Raw genomic sequence first — 16,515 nt, 5'->3', positions numbered from 1 at the left:
TGTACAGTAGTTGTGAAGCTCTTCTTCTTTAGTGTCTGCATGGCTGTATTGTTACTACCCCCAGTAGCCAAGTCACGCACACCAGAAGGAGGCACATTGAATTACAACCCCAATTCCAATGAAGTTGGGACATTGTGTTAAACATAAAAACAGAATACAATGATTTGCAAATCATGTTCAACCTATATTTAATTGAATACACTACAGAGACAATATATTTAATGTTCAAACTGATAAACTTTATTGTCTTTAGCAAATAATCATTAACTTAGAATTTTATGGCTGGTGTGTGAGGTCGAGAAGTTCCGACAAGATATAGTCGGACTCGCCTTCACACACAGCTTCTATGTTCCAACACTCATCTATGGTCACGAGCTGTGGGTCGTGATCGGAAGAACAAGATCCTGGATACAAGCGGCCGAAATGAGTTTCCTCCGCAGGGTGTTCGGGCTCTCCCTTAGAGAAATGGTGAGAAGCTCGGTCATCCGGGAGGATCTCAGAGTAGAGCCGCTGCTCCACCACATCGAGGGGAGCCAGATGAGGTGGCTAGGGCATCTGATTCGAATGCCTCCTGGACGCCTCCCTGGTGAGGTGTTCCGGGCACGTCCCACCGGGAGGAGACCCCGTGGACGACCCAGGACACGCTGGAGAGACTACGTCTTTCGGCTGGTCTGGGAACGCCTCGGGATCCCCCCGGAAGAGCTGGATGAAGAAGCTAGGGAGAGGGAAGTCTGGGCGTCCCTGCTAAAGCTACTGCCCCCGCGACCCGACCTCGGATATGCGGCAGAAAATGGATGGATGGATGGATATGTTTATCCATCCATCCATCCATTTTCTGAACCGCTTCTCCTCACTGGAGCCTATCCCAGCTATCATCGGGCAGGAGGCAGGGTACACCCTGAACTGGTTGCCAGCCAATCGCAGGGCACATACAAACAAACAACCATTTGCACACACATTCACACCTTTGGGCAATTTAGAGTCGTCAATTAACCTACCATGCATGTTTTTGGGATGTGGGAGGAAACCGGAGTGGCTGGAGAAAACCCACGCAGGCACGGGGAGAACATGGAAACTCCACACAGGCGGGACCGGGGATTGAACCCCGCTCCTCAGAACTGTGAGGCTGACACTCTAACCAGTCGTCCACCGTGCCGCCGGATATATTTAGAATGTTCAATATTCTAGAGTGCTATTTTCGTTTATTTAAAAAAAACATTACAAATATTTTTGGTCGTTTTTGTGGGGTTGCTGGAACACATTGAATATTGTAATCTTTGACGGCTCTCTGTGGTGACATCTTATGTTAAAAAAAGACATTGTACACATTTAAAGTACTCACGGTTGCTTTGTTACGGCCCCCTTCGCCATTTAACCGAACCGAGGGGAAGTGCTTAGACTCGTTTTGCCAAATGCGGAAGTAGGTTGCACATTCACCGGATTCTATGGTATCTGATCGTCATTCCATTTAACTGTTTTTTTTTTTTTGCCAATATGCCCAATTTCAAGTTTTTTTCTACCCTTCCCTCTTATCCAGATGGTGTATTTCTATACTTTGCTGGCACCCATCTTAACCTCCCTGCTTCTTCAACTGTTTTTACAGTAAGCAGTCATACATAGATTCACATTGTTTATTCCTGGGGTATTAAAAGGAAATTATCTTCTAGAGGATATCTTTATAATAGATGAGAGTGACAGTGGGCGTGAGATGACTTAAGGGAAAGCTTGGCGATAGGCCAAATTAAACACAAAGATGGGCCAAATTGAGTAATTTCTTGTCTGTGAACCTTCCCAAAGCAGCACGCTTGCGTCACATTTGGAAGGTTCTCTGGAACATTCTGTCAATGTCTTATGATTTTTAAAACACAACACTCAATGCTTTTTATTTTTATTTTTTTTAGGCCATGACTTTGGTTTTCCTCCTCCTGTGTACCCAAACAGTGCCACATCATTCTACTTTCTTTTTTTCCCCCCGAACATCCTGCTGTTGACGCAAACAAAGTGCCAGACCTTTCTGTGGTGGAAAAACACACACTACTGACTTATGCTAAAACCAATTTCGAATGATGGCTAAATGAATTCACAACAATTTGGGTCCTTTAGCATCTAGTGTGGGGTTAAAGTGCTTAACATGAGTCAGTTAAATCTATATTATGTGCTTAACAGCATGCTGCTGATTGATGCAGCAGCTGGAAGAAAGTCACACAGCAACAATGTGAAACTCCAACCTAAGAGATCACACCCACCAGGTTGGCTTGGTTGCAGCAATTGCAGTAACATGCTGCCACCTGAAATATTCTCTTTCCACCAATAATGTTCAGTTTGAGTGAAGCTGTCAGGAAGGCATTCATCCAGTAATACAGTGGTGCCTTGAGATACAAGTGACCCAATTTACAAGTTTTTTGAGATATGAACTGTGATTCGACCGATTTCTTTTCTTTGACTTGCGAACAAAAATTGGAGATATGAGCGCTGTATGGTAACAGTTAACTCAACTCACTTCACAGAAAGCAACAGTTAGGCAGATACTGAAGAATTCTTCAAAAAAAGAGGCTTCAAGCTATTTATTGCTACTGCCAGTTTTTTTTTACTGTTGAACTAAACATAAAACAAAAAGAATTACATGCTGTTGTATTTTTAAAACAACCACATAATGCTGCCTTTAAGTCCATCCATCCATTTTCTGTACCGCTTTATCCTCACAAGGGTCGCGGGTGTGCTGGAGCCTATCACCTAAGGGAAATTTAGAGTCTTCAATCAACCTACCATCCATGTTTTTGGGATGTGGGAGGAAATCCACGCACGCCCGAGGAGAACATACAAACTCCACACAGGCAGGGCCGGGATTTGAACCCCGGTCCTCAGAACTGTGAGGCAGATGTGCTAACCAGTCGCCCACAGTGCCGCCCTTGAAGTCCATCCATAATACATTTCCAATCCCAACCTGGCTGCATACAGCAGAGTAAAAGAGCAAAATAAAACCCTTTAAGCACAGATATCGAAACACAAACGATGGTGCAACTCAATCTATCAATACTAACAGGCATACAGTGGAACCTCAATAAAACGGACCAGGATATAACGGATAGCAGATAAAACGGACCGTTGAGACTGAACAATGTGTCCAAAAATGTAAAATGCCGTTGACAAAGTCTGTCAGTTCCAGATTTGTCCGCTTTTGTTTCCTGGCACTGTGGCGCAATGCAGGCAGGGAATGGGACTGACGTATTTCTGGGTCAAAGATATACAATATTACTTGATCCAATTCCAAAAGACATGCCCCCTGTGCCAAAGTGGCGGCCATGTTGAATGTGGGGCATTGACGAGGAGGTCATGTAATGATGCTTCTATCTATTGTCTATTGTGCGTAGAGCTCTGTCGGAAAGACCGGCATTGCTCTGAGGAATACAATACACAAGTCTTTGGAGTCTGAAACATGCTATTTTTGGTACAGTGACAGATTTTCTTTGCCTTTGGCAACGGATTTGGAACTGGGAAGCACACTAATTCCTTGCAACTCATGAAAGCGACTCACCAATGACGAGTAGTGCACGTCAACAATGTCACCATGACCAAGCACACCAGCGTGGTAAGTTTGGATAAAATGTGAAACATTTTCAAGCTTTTTTTTAATATATATTTACAAAAACATTGTTCTGTACTGGGCGTTTTAGGCCAGGAAAAAAACAAGCAAACTGCAAAACAATAAATTTGTAGTGTACAGTAATATGGGTGCATATGCCCCCCCCCCCAAAAAAAGTGCTTCAATGTATTCGACAATCTACTGTATCAGACAAACCCCTGCCACTATTAGTCTGTTCTATCGAGATTCCACTGTATATTCTTTATCTTCTGACTGACTACTATTACTGAGGCTGATTGCGAAGCTGGGACCATCTCCATGTGCAGTATATTCGTATGTCTGTATTTTACTCCCACCAAGTGATCAAGGCGTGGACACCGGAAGGAGCAGCACAATGTCCATTGAATTGAAGCAAACAACGTGGCAAAACATGCTTAATGCTTTACATTCTAATTATGTTATGATTGTATTTTTTTAAAATATAGTACAATATTATAGATTGCTATTTTTCTTGTTGAAAAACAAAACATTTTTGTTGGTTATTTTTTGGGAGGCTGAAATGGATACATTAATTTCAATGGGAGGGATAATTTGAGTTACAAACATGGTCACGGAACGACTTAAAATCGTATCTCAAGGCACCACACTATGTTAATTATTGTGGTCGTAGTCTTCAGTCATGCACACCAGCAACAACCAAAATATTAGAAACACTTCTCAGTAGTTGCAGTTTTACCTCACCTATGACAGTGAAAACAAACATGAAAATGGTCTTCATCAAAAAGCTCTTGTATTGGATCTCATTAGATTGTGCGGATGTTGTGGAATGTGAATATGCAAAGATGAAACAGGAGCATTTTAGTCTGTGCGGCCTGGACTCATCAAGAGTAGCTCAGAAACAAAAAAAAATACAATGTATAGATTAAAGCTCACAATTTTGTCTTTTCTCTCCACCCTTTTTCCATCCTTTTCCTGTCGTCGTTCCCTGTGGCAGATGGACCCAGTCCAGAAGGCTGTGATCAACCACACCTTTGGAGTTCCACTGGTCAAGACCAAGCGGCCGGTCATTTCCTGTAATGTCTGTCAGATCCGCTTCAACTCGGAGGTACTATACACATTTTCTCATGTTGTAGCTAAGAAAACTGGAAGATCTTCTACTCTTTTTTCTCACCGGTGACCGGATATTGACACAGACAATGTGGTGTAGTTCTTTGCTATGTTTGGGCACTTTTTGACCCCCATTGGAATTTGATTTGTTTCAAAGTAGTGTATCATCAAAAGAAGCAATAAAGAATGCGGGAGAAAGCTGCAATGTCTAGCACAGAGGCCAAGGATGAGTAATAGGTTGTGTACAAGTAGATTTTTGGTGGTGCGTCAACACTGGCAAAGTTTTACTAAAATCCCAAACATGTGGAAATGTGACGTATGAAACACTGCCCTGATTTTATACTGTTGGACACTTCTATTGTTTCATTATCACTTTAGATTCATTACTTTGTCCACTGGAGTTCATAGTGGGAGACCAAGAGCATTTTATACTTGTGAGTGATCACACAGAAGCCTTCTATGTGCAATTGTGTCAAGCCATTCCAAATATCCAATGTGTAGGCTGTGACGTTCAAAACATAGTGGTGCAGAGTCTTTGGCCAGACACACAGAGACCACATTAAGGAGTGGACCAGTGCTAAATATATTTGCTAAGTCTGCAATTATGGCTTCCATGTAGTTAAGCAACTACAAGGTTATAATCTTGAGCTTGCTCTGCTTAGATCTTCATACTCAACTGTTTATGTGTATCTCTGAATGTTTATATGATTAAATACTTCTCTTTTTAGTCAGGAATCAGGATACGCTAAAAATATTTACAGTATGGACAAAAATATGAAGTGGGATGTTACACCCCCAGGAAGTGAAGGTGAAAGAAAATATGTATTCAGCCGCCTAGCAGCTTTCAATCTGTCGGGAAGACTTTCTTAGAATGTAGAAGTGTTTCTGTGGGGATTTTTCGGAATTCATCAAAGGCCACTCATGTTCCTACACACCAAACATATTCAAGCATGCTTTGTGCACTGGCACACAAGAAAAGGCCCTTCCCAAACATACATTTACCTAAATGTTTTGGTAAGACATGAAAACATTCAGGCAAACCTGTGTCCCAAGACTTCCAATACGTTTGCATTGTCTATTGCAAATGTCAGAATAAAGATAGTTTTCCATCGTGTGATCGATATATATATATATTTTGCCATGTTGGAGGTCACGATCGGGAGAATAACTTAGTCCTGAAACAGAAAGACTCGTAAAACTACTAATTTTCCTGTTCGTTTTTTTCTTTATAACCCTAATTAGTTATTATCAGCTATGCTATATATGTTTCAATGACAATCTAATCATGATTACATAAGCACTAAAAATTGACAAGTGTATAGAGAAATTTTGCAGTCACTGATGGTGTAGTGGTACACTCGCCTGACTTTGGTACAGGCAGCGTGGGTTCAGTTCCCACTCAGTGACGGTGTGAATGTGAGTGCGAATGGTTGTCCGTGTCTATATGTGCCCTGCGACTGACTGGCGACCAGTCCAGGGTGTAGTCCGCCTTTCGCCCAAAGTCAGCTGGGATAGGCTCCAGCGTCCCGCGACCCTAACCAGGATAAGCGGTGTTGAAAATGGATGGATGGATGGATGGATGGATAGAGAAATTTTGGAATGCAGTGGAAAAGCTCTTACTCTAACCCAAAGCGGCTGTCATAAACAACTATGAACCCTACACAATTAAAACATCTCTCGCCGCCTAATTGTGTGCAAGGACAAGTGTAACTAAAACCAAGACTGTTTCACCTAATGACCTGAAGTGGGAGACCAACATCAACTTCATCCTCAAAAAATGCCCAGCAGAGGATGTACTTCCTACGGCTTCTGAGGAAGCACGGCCTGCCACAGGAGCTGTTGAGGCAGTTCTACACAGCATTCATTGAATCGGTTCTGTGTTCATCCATCACAGTCTGGTTTGGTGCTCCTACAAGGAAGGACAAAATCAGACTGCAACTGAAGAAATTATCGGTACCCACCTCTCCAGTCTTGAAGACTTGCACACTGCCAGGACTAAAACAAGGGCACACAAAATCCTCCTAGACCCTCCACACTTATTCACTTATTCCAGCTCCTTCCCTCAGGTAGGCGCTATTGAACATGCAAATTAAAAGCAGCAAACATTTCAACAGCTTCTTCCCTCTTGCCATGAACTTCTTAAACAGTTAACTTACAATTTCATTGCAATATGTTGCCAATTTTGCAAATCTCTGTCAGGACACATACATTATTTGTATACTCACAGTTTTATCATGCTGCACTATTTGCGTTCTGTTATTGATTACTCCTGGCCACTCGTGTTTGAGAACTATCTGCACCATTTGCACAATTGTCACAGTACCAGATCATTTCACTATTAGTAACTTTAAACTGCTCTAAATTGCATCATTTGCACAATTGCCACAATATCAGCATCACCACACTAGTGGTGCATTTTCATTGCTCAATGACTCTCCATGCTCGTGTTTTTTTCTGTCTTAAATATATATATTATATTTCGTCATAGTGGCTTGTTTTCTCTTCTTCTACTACAGTGGCTCCAACTACCACAGACAAATTCCTTGTGCGTCTTGTTGCATACTTAGCCAATAAAGCTGATTCTGATTCTGATGGCCTGGAAGACCTGACAGCTTGGCTTTCTGTAGCTAAAACAGCATTGACTTTGCCTGACATTAGCTTTAAGGCTAGAGAACGGTCAGCATGGTGGGAGTCACCTGCCATTCCGGTAATCAAAGATCCTACTTTTCTGACGTGTACAGTATGTACGTTTTATATAATACCACAGCAACAATGGATCGATATCCCAGGTAAGATATATATTTTATAAATCTGTGTGACTGCACAATTCTGAACTAAAATGTAATCATTGAAAAATTGAGATATGTATGGTATTGTATGTACGATCTATAACATGACCCTGAGTCAAAATGTATGTGTTAAAAATATGTATGTGTAGAAAATAATCAGTAACTTAGAATTTATGGCTGCAACACGTTCCAAAAAAGCTGGGACAGGTGACAAGAAAGACTGAGAAAGTTGAGCAATGCTCATCAAACACCTGGTTAGAACATCCCACAGGTGAACAGGCTAATTGGGAACAGGTGGGTGCCATGATTGGGTATAAAAGGAGCTTCCCTGAATTGCTCAGTCATTCACAAGCAAAGATGGGGCGAGGTTCACCTATTTGTGACCAAGTGCGTGAGAAAATAGTCGAACAGTTTAAGGACAATGTTCCTCAATGTGCAATCGCAAGGAATGTAGGGATTTCATCATCTACGGTCCATAATATATAATATAAGCAAGAATGGGAAAGAGTTCCACCTACAAAGCTTCAACAATTAGTGTCCTCAGTTCCCAAACGTTTATTGAATGTTGTTAAAAGAAAAGGTGATGTAACACAGAGGTAAACATGACCCTGTCCCAGCTTTTTTGGAACGTGTTGCAGCCATAAAATTCTAAGTTAATGATTATTTGCTAAAAACAATCAAGTTTACCAGTTTGAACATTAAATATCTTGTCTTTGTAGTGTATTCAATTAAATATAGGTCGAACATGATTTGCAAATCATTGTATTCGTTTTTATTTATGTTTAACCCAATGTCCCAACTTCATTGGAATTGAGGTTGTATATATATATATATATATATATATATATATATATATACACACACACACACACTCACACACACACACACACACAGATACATGTGTGTATCTATTTAAACACTCAAAACAATGTGTCAACCTCCAACATAGCAGTCGTGGGCTTGTCCAGAGGTGTGGAGGTCACGGGAAAACAATTCTGAGAAAGCGGTAAAAGAATGTCTTTCTTTCTTCGAAAATAAATGATGAGCCATGTATTTATTCTCGTGATAGCAGCTTGACTCAGATGGTAATGTGGATTTAAGCCTCCGTTGCCCTGCAGCCATGTATAACCGAGCTACACTAGTGAAAGCCCATTTACCATTTGGAGAATCCTTATAATGCCGAGAATGGGATCATGTACTCATAGTGTCGTTTTCAGTGCAAATCGCTGCAGCAAATCACTCAACATATCAGCACTTTGTGCATATACTGTTTGCAGCACGTCATTTTTATTCATGTGAGGCTACTTCTTTTACACACATGCACGCACGTACACACAAGCATGCACATACACGCACACAGATGCAGGCAGGCTAAGTCCTGCAATAAGAGGAGCTGCAGCGCCTCTCCTCTTTCACTTTCAAGGTCTGTCAACGGCACGATCACTCGCTGTCGAATATCAGCAAAGTCAAAGTTGCGGCAGACGCTTGTCCGCATGACCAACTGAGCTCACCATTGTATTTACATTTTACATTGTTCTAAAAAAAAAAAAGACATTAAAATTTGATGATGTCTTTGTGGTCATTTGTAAATTGATTGTTTTGCATGGAATAATAAAGTAAGGAACAGCGAAGCATATAGGATGTAATGGCAACATGTTTTCACGTCAGATTTTCTCCTATGTTGTTTTCATGTTATACATCATTTTCAGAATTTGTCCCATTTGATCTTTCGCTCACCTTTGATGCCTTTCACAGACACATTCGTAGAGGGCATGATAGCCCCGGTGCATGTTGGGAAGACTCCAACATTATTGTATAGGTGCATGGGGTGTTAAATGGTAGTCTATGGCTTGGTGGCGTGGCGTGCTGCATTAGTGATGTTGAAGGCTCTGTTCCACGACATTGAACAATGTCACTACTGCTGCAGCAGAATTAGTCTGATAAGGATCCACTTATTTGCTTCCTTTTTCCATCACAGCCGTCCCCCTCTGTCGATTCCTTCCCCACTTTCAGTTTTGCTTTTTTTTTTTATTGTCACAGTCTGATCATAATTTTTTTATCAGTAGCTGCAGACTTGCTGTCATATCACAGTTTTTCGTTTGCATCCTCTGCATAATAAATTCATAATGCGGCTGGTGTGCTTCAGCTTGTATCCTTGTTTGAGATTGTTGTCCCATTTAAATCAGTCCCAGTTTTAGTTTTTTTTTTTCACTTGACAACAACCCTTACCAAAACACAATTGTTTTTTCTATACTTACGTACAGATATCACTGCCACACTGAGCTGCTAAAACAACAGAAAACACTGCAAAACCATCTTTTGAATACCCCCAATCAGCATTCATGTAATTGCAGATTTGTTTAACCCTTACATGCTGTTAATTTTCCTCGTACGCAAAATATGTTCTGGGTCATTTTTGATTCTGGCCCAAAATATTTCTATAATAATTTTCTGTATGGAATTATGAACTGCAGATCTTCTCAAGATACGCATATTACTAGCTTGTCTGACATTCTTAAATGAATGATTAATCCTTAATTAATGTTACAGAGAAAAGACAAAATATATTTTATTTGCCACATTGTAGTTACTTGTTTTTGCAGGTGCACATCTTGGGTCCACGTAAAGGCACCTTCTGACCGCTGTATGACTTCTGTTGCTTTTGTTTCGTACAAATGATCATTTTTATGCTGTTTAAGTTTTTCACTGTTTTGACAGTTTCCCATGACTCATCAAAAACCAACAGGTGCATGTTTCCGTGGGAACCCGTGCAAATGTGCTGGAAACACAGACATTTTACGAGACTGCTTCAAGCTCCCGCTTGAAAACGGTTACCACTGTCCCTTAACAAATACATACACTACATACAGTATATGGCATGGAGTGCCCATTACCATTGCCACCATTTTACTTGATTTAACATTCACTGGTAAATCTAAAATCCCTTTTGGTAGACATGCATCAAATTTGACATGGAACCTCATTATAGGCAAACTTTGTTGCACCTGTACAACATGTCAAATGGGTCAAATTTGACGAGAGCAGTATCCTGGATAGAGTGAATGCAATATACTGCATGTACAGTAGACTGCAAAAGAATTATGATTATACATGCTTATACAACACTGTGTGCCTCCCCTATTGTTAATGCCCAGACTAAACGCACGCACACACAAGCACGCACGCATGTCTTGTGTTTTTACACGTAAATGGTAAAGCTGTGAAGGTGGATACAGTTAAGGAATGGCTCAAACACAACTGTTTTATGTTAAAAACATTCTAAATGGCCCTGAATTCCGTGTGGGACTATCCTTGTTTGGTAGGTCCCAGTATGGATGCATCACAATTTTTCCAGACACCCTCAATATGTGCTCCAATTTTCCATCATCAGGTTAATGTATGTAATATGTGTGTGTCAGATATTTTGCCCTGCTGATCATACAAAACCGCAAAATAAAGAAAAGCGCATGGTGAGGGAGACAGTACTCTGCCACACTGAAGGGGGCAAACGAGAGCACACAGGCTCACATGGCTTCCATTCTTCTTCTACACATGCAGGGATCCAGCCAGCTGTAAAATCAAGTTCTAAATAGCGGTACAAGATAAGACCAGAGAGGGATGATTTTTTTTTCACAGATTATTGTACTAATGTTCTACTGTCAGGTTTATACTGACAGTATTAAAACATATAACAAAAAGTGTTTTTATTTTTTTAATTTAAAAACATTTTTTTTTAAATTGAAAACTCTGCTTTTATGAGTAGCCTATTGAATTAGTAAGGCATTGTGATGGCTCCAAACCGCTGGAAGTGCACCACTCATTACGTACAAAAAATATCTGTGGGAAAAGAATGATGAAATTATTGTTTGTGCGTTTTCAATGTCAGTCTGTCACGACACTCCGTTTGACTCATAAATCTGTAAATCTGACTAATGTCAGCCACGAACCTCGCCGCACGTCACTGTTGCCAGGGTACTGTTACAGAGGGCCCAACGATGTCCATACTAATAGAGAAGAAAAATATGATCTTTTAAATCAGTACAGCCAGTGCCTTTGCTTTGTAGTGCCAGATTATACTTGTCGTACAGCACTCGTGGACACACCCACCCATCACCGTCTTTACCAAGCTGGTCTTTCTCTCCTCTGAGCCTGTGGTCAATGGCCTACATGTCAAATAAATTCTCTGAGCCTTTCACACTTTGGGCAGCTGTCAGCCGCCCATCAAGGCCCCACGGGGGCACTGACTATAAACCAGCCACTTAAAAAAATCATCTTCATGAGTTGCCCCTTGATGCATTTTTATTACCCAATGTGGCACATGGCATTGCACATCTGCTCACTCAGCATACTTTTGAAGCGAGTTGGCAGCCGATTCAAGCGCTGCACTGAAATATTGCGACTGTGCTTCATTTGCGTTTTTAATTACTAGGACACTTAAACGTTGAGGGCGGGGATAAAAAAGTAAAGATAAAATGAACAGGTGGTAGGTAGACACATGAAAATGCCCTGCATCTCCCGATTGGATCTGTATGCCGGTATGTTTTCATCGCACATCCCCGAGACTTCAGACCGCTGGCGACAGCTCAGTATAGTAAGCTTGCGTCTCATCCGCCATGGTGTGCCTGCCTCACATACCTCTCTGCAGATACCCAAACAAATCTTCCTCCTGATGAATGGTTCACCTTGGTTGTTTACTCTCTGAGCTAACACATTAGCTTGTGGCGAGTATTTCAAAGAGAGATTAGCTCCTGCAATAAATCTCTGAAACATTGTCTCTTCTAATACAGGATGATTTTATTTTTTACTGCCAGTTTACATGCCATCTTGATGTTTTTTGGTGTGTGGATATTATGTTTTTCACTTGACAAGCAAGTTTACAGGGTTGTGATCCCCTATACTAAGTGGTGTCTTTGTCTCTTTGGGACCCATAAAAGTCAGAAACCCATTGATTAAATGGTGTGTAATAATATGGATTGTTTAGGAGAGGTCCTGGGAGTAGTTTATGGACCAATCAGTACAACGGCATCCCAGTGACCCACCCACAGTTGAACTTCCATTATTATCAGTCTGGTAATAATGAAAGCTGGAGCCAGTAACTGTCAGAGATTTAAAGACTTGCTTGGATGTATCAAAGAACGTTGCACTGATGATTCACAAGCATGTACATATAACTATTTATAGACATTTACATTTAATTGGGAAAATCTGACGGGAGAAAAGGCCAACATGGTCTCTAGTGTCTCCCTCTCTGCAGCTTTTTAGTCAAGCTCTCCTTTCACTTTACACCAGCCGGCCATCTGTGGCACAGTCCCACTGTGTGTATAGAATAACATGCATGTGCCTGAAAACTTAACAGTCACATTATTAGGTATACCTGAACAATCTGTTGGAATTTCATACACGAGATGGATCAAAAAGCCTTTCCAAAGATAAATAATGCTTAGTTCTAAGATTAATTGAACAATATGTTTATTGTTATGACTGAAATCTGAAGTATAATATCGTATAGTATAGACTTTATAATAATGAGAATGTTCTATTATTTTGCCCCTGAAGACGGTTTGTGGCGACAGTGTTAGAAAAGTCCGTTTGAATCCTGGTTGGTCTGGCTGTGTGAAAGGCAGTTACGAGTGAATATATGAGTTGTCCTGATCCGATCACGTGGTCGATTTTTATTTGTGACTGATGAAACCTCTGAAGTGGAAGTGCCGTTAATTACTGTAATTTTACTTTTACAATTTTGCACTGTGTGAAATTGAGTCACGGACCATTTAAGATCTTTTGTTTGTAACAGTACCAAGGGGAATTTCTGGTATTTTATTGTTATATATCAGTTTGTTTAGATAAAACAGGATGTAATGTTTGCTGATTCACCACAGATTTTGGTTTGAACCACTGCCTGCACTAGATTTAAAGCCATATACAAAGCTCTCACGTTGGAACGCTTTTATTCAAATAAAAAAGAAGACAATTGAAACTATTTGGATGCAGACAAATTGTTTCTTCTTAATGCATTGCCAAGGTATCGGATCAGGACTCTGCATTGTTAGATACTCAAAATCAAGTAGCTCGGATTTGAGCTCCGGTGCAAAAAATATGTTTGGGTCATCCCTAGAATATATTTCTATTACCAGCAGTTGACGTGTTGGTGTTACCACTGGTCTTCACCGTCTACGTTTACTGTTCTGTGTTGCTCTACAGAACCAAGCTGAAGCCCACTACAAAGGAAACCGCCATGCCAGGAGAGTCAAAGGCATCGAGACCTCTAAGAGTCGCTCTCAAGATGGCGACAAGCCTCAGACTGTGACCCCCACCACCTCTCCATCTCCTCCAGGAGCCGCCGGCAATGCCTCTGACAGCGAGACGCTCAAACAAGGTGAGAGAACAGAAAAGGCTTCACACGATCCCAGGCAGAAATTTTACTATATTACACCGTATGCATAGTTGCATACAATAAATCATTATTCCCATGTCTGTCTTTGCAAAAATAAAATAAAATGGAAAATGTTCCAAAATATTAAATATAAACTCTGATTGTTGCTGAGGTGAATTGTTGACTACTCTGTGGGGACTGCATCAATTGTGTTCTTATATGCTGAATAATGCTACTGTAGATTGCAATTAATAATTAATTCTAATCAATTTATGCACATTTAAAGCAGAGGAAGGTCTCTTTTTCCTATTTCTTTAAACCCATATACAGTAAATACTGTATACACACAGTATGTTACCCTCATACCCTTGACTTTTATTGCTTGGGGACATACCTGCCATGGACCCAGAAAAGGTACATACCCATGTGTTAAATTATTTTGTCTTGAGGAACAAAAACAGACTCTTAAGTGTATTTCTGTCGCAGTGAAAAAAAACTGTGGTACAATTCAAAAGACTTTATTTTCTGATAAACAATTGCAGCTGGAAATGATCACAGCACTCATTCCAGTCAGGTTATATTACATCAAAGATGCTATTTTGCTTTCATTGTGCACAAGAGCAAAAAACGAGACGGCATTTTATTTCTGTTGCTGTCCAGCCACCATTTGTAACAGGGTGTTCAAAGCGGATGGCTCATTAATGTGCCAGAAATAATATCTTGTTTTAATCAAGTCAAACCACAACTATGTTCTCCATCTGTTAAATGTAAATGTGTCTTGAAAATGAGCAGCAGGACATTCCCTTGGCCTCAAAGAGTGGAGTGCATGTTTGTTTAGTCCAAATAGTTAATATTTTGCGACACTTGAGCTGCGACACTTGTTGGTAGAAATACATTGCTGCACCAATTACAGCCAGTGGCGGTTCTAGACTGTTTTCAGTGGGGTGGCCAGACTGGGGCCAAGAGTTTTTTCAGAGGGGCTGGATTACAGTCGTTACCGGGGGGTTGGGGGGTGAGGAGTTGATGACTGAAAAGACTATAATCATAAAACAAATTGCTTGGTCCATTCGAACCATCTGTTAGAGGTAAAAAAAAAAAAAAAAAAAAAGAGAGAGAGAGAACAAAGAGAGGTCGCGGCACGGATTTAGCCTGACGACCGTTCAAACCTCTATTACCCGGTGCTTTTATTCTGGTCGAGGTGATTCTTCAATGATTAGGAAAAAAGTTTAACAATTTTATTTGAAAATACAGGGTCAAACACTAAATTTGGTGAAGGTTCAGCACTGGGATTTTCCACACCTCGCTCGGAATAGCATCTGTGTGGAAAAGACCCCGGAGGTTTTTCGTCAGTCTCTTATAGTCCAAAAACTGCTTCCTGTCGTTACGTCGTGCAGTCTCGGACCAATCCTAGCTTTGCGCTCGATTTTCTATAACTTTACTAATGAATGTGTCTGCTGTCCACAATATGGAATATTATATCAGTTCTGCTTGTATCGAAAGGCACACTCCAACAACGCCCCTTGTTTCCGAACGTTCCTGGGTGCAGAGAGCGCCCCCGGAGTGAACTTCCCAACTTACCCTCTGTTGATATTTTGTGTGAATGTTGTATCGATTCGAATAAGTGTAATGCAACTATATGTTTATAAGAAGAGCTGGGTGTGTATCTGTAATGGGATGTATCAAACACAAATTTTTGCAGTGTTGTGTAAGCATGTAGATCCTCACATCCATCCATGATTGGTACATTCAAACCATCCAAATGCATGTGGGGGGGGGGGGCTACAAGTTTTTACTAACAAGTCAACAAAAATTTGGTTGGTGTGTCTAAATCCATAAATAGTGGAGGCCATAGGGGAGGTCAAGCACAATGTTAGCATCGCCTCTGATCGGCTGTCACTCAGTTGCAACTGATATTTAAATGCTATTTATTGTTTATTTAGGGCAGATGTTAAAAAGACAAATAAAAACCAAATGTAGCAACTAAAGCTATTTTTAAAAAAAAACTCAATTTAATGACAAAGTACAAATGTTCAATTAAAAGTTGGCCAATTGAGATGATTATCATTTGTAATGTGGCACATTAAAGATAAATGTCACACTCGGAAATTCTGTTTTTTTTTTTTTTTTTTTTTTTTTCAAACTCAAGACGATAATAATCTAACTCTGTATACTTACAAATGGCAGCAACATAAATGATAACATGTTACATTTTGAAAGTAACTTGTCCAAGACAATTAGGATGGCGTCGTTGAGCAAGCATTAGCAATAGTTGGAAAGGAACAAGAGTCATGATCCAAGCTTCTCTCGTCCAGTTGTGTTAGTTTTCTCAGAATATCTTCATCCATCAGCTCATCTCAGCTCATCTCTGTATTTCTAGCTTTAACCTCTAGGCTGTGTGTCTTCTCTCTGCTCCTTTCTCCATGCTGCTCTTTCCATTCCCTCAGCGTCACCACTTTGTCCTCGGACCAAGCACCAGGCCATGAATAGAACTGCCATGTTTTGGAGACATTTACAAAGGTTCCTGCTTGTGGCTCATTGTTTACCAAGAATTGTCACCTAAGTAAGTGGAAGGTGCACAGCAAACGTGAAGGTCGGCTCAAGGCCAAAATGGATCAAGGCAAAAATGCTCCAACATTTGATAGCACAGAGACTTGAACTTTTAA

General features: G+C 40.6%; 1 protein-coding gene across 4 annotated transcripts in view; it reads left to right on the top strand.

Moving 5' to 3' along the window:
- The window catches only part of znf385a (zinc finger protein 385A), a 79,252-nt gene that overhangs the window by 48,659 nt on the left and 14,078 nt on the right, over positions 1–16,515 (top strand). For 3 of the 4 annotated variants that reach the window (XM_061675955.1, XM_061675946.1, XM_061675963.1), the window contains 2 exons: positions 4,578–4,688; positions 13,681–13,855. In XM_061675955.1, coding sequence (XP_061531939.1) covers positions 4,578–4,688; positions 13,681–13,855 — 286 coding nt within the window. Of the gene's footprint in view, positions 1–3,454; positions 3,590–4,577; positions 4,689–13,680; positions 13,856–16,515 lie in introns of all 4 variants that reach the window. The other variant, XM_061675972.1, reaches the window with a different exon arrangement.

Source organism: Phycodurus eques, chromosome 1, assembly GCF_024500275.1.
Source record: "Phycodurus eques isolate BA_2022a chromosome 1, UOR_Pequ_1.1, whole genome shotgun sequence".
Classification (NCBI taxonomy): Eukaryota; Metazoa; Chordata; class Actinopteri; order Syngnathiformes; family Syngnathidae; genus Phycodurus; species Phycodurus eques.
Note: the sequence above shows the minus strand (reverse complement) of the source record. Positions and strands in the feature narration are given on the sequence as shown.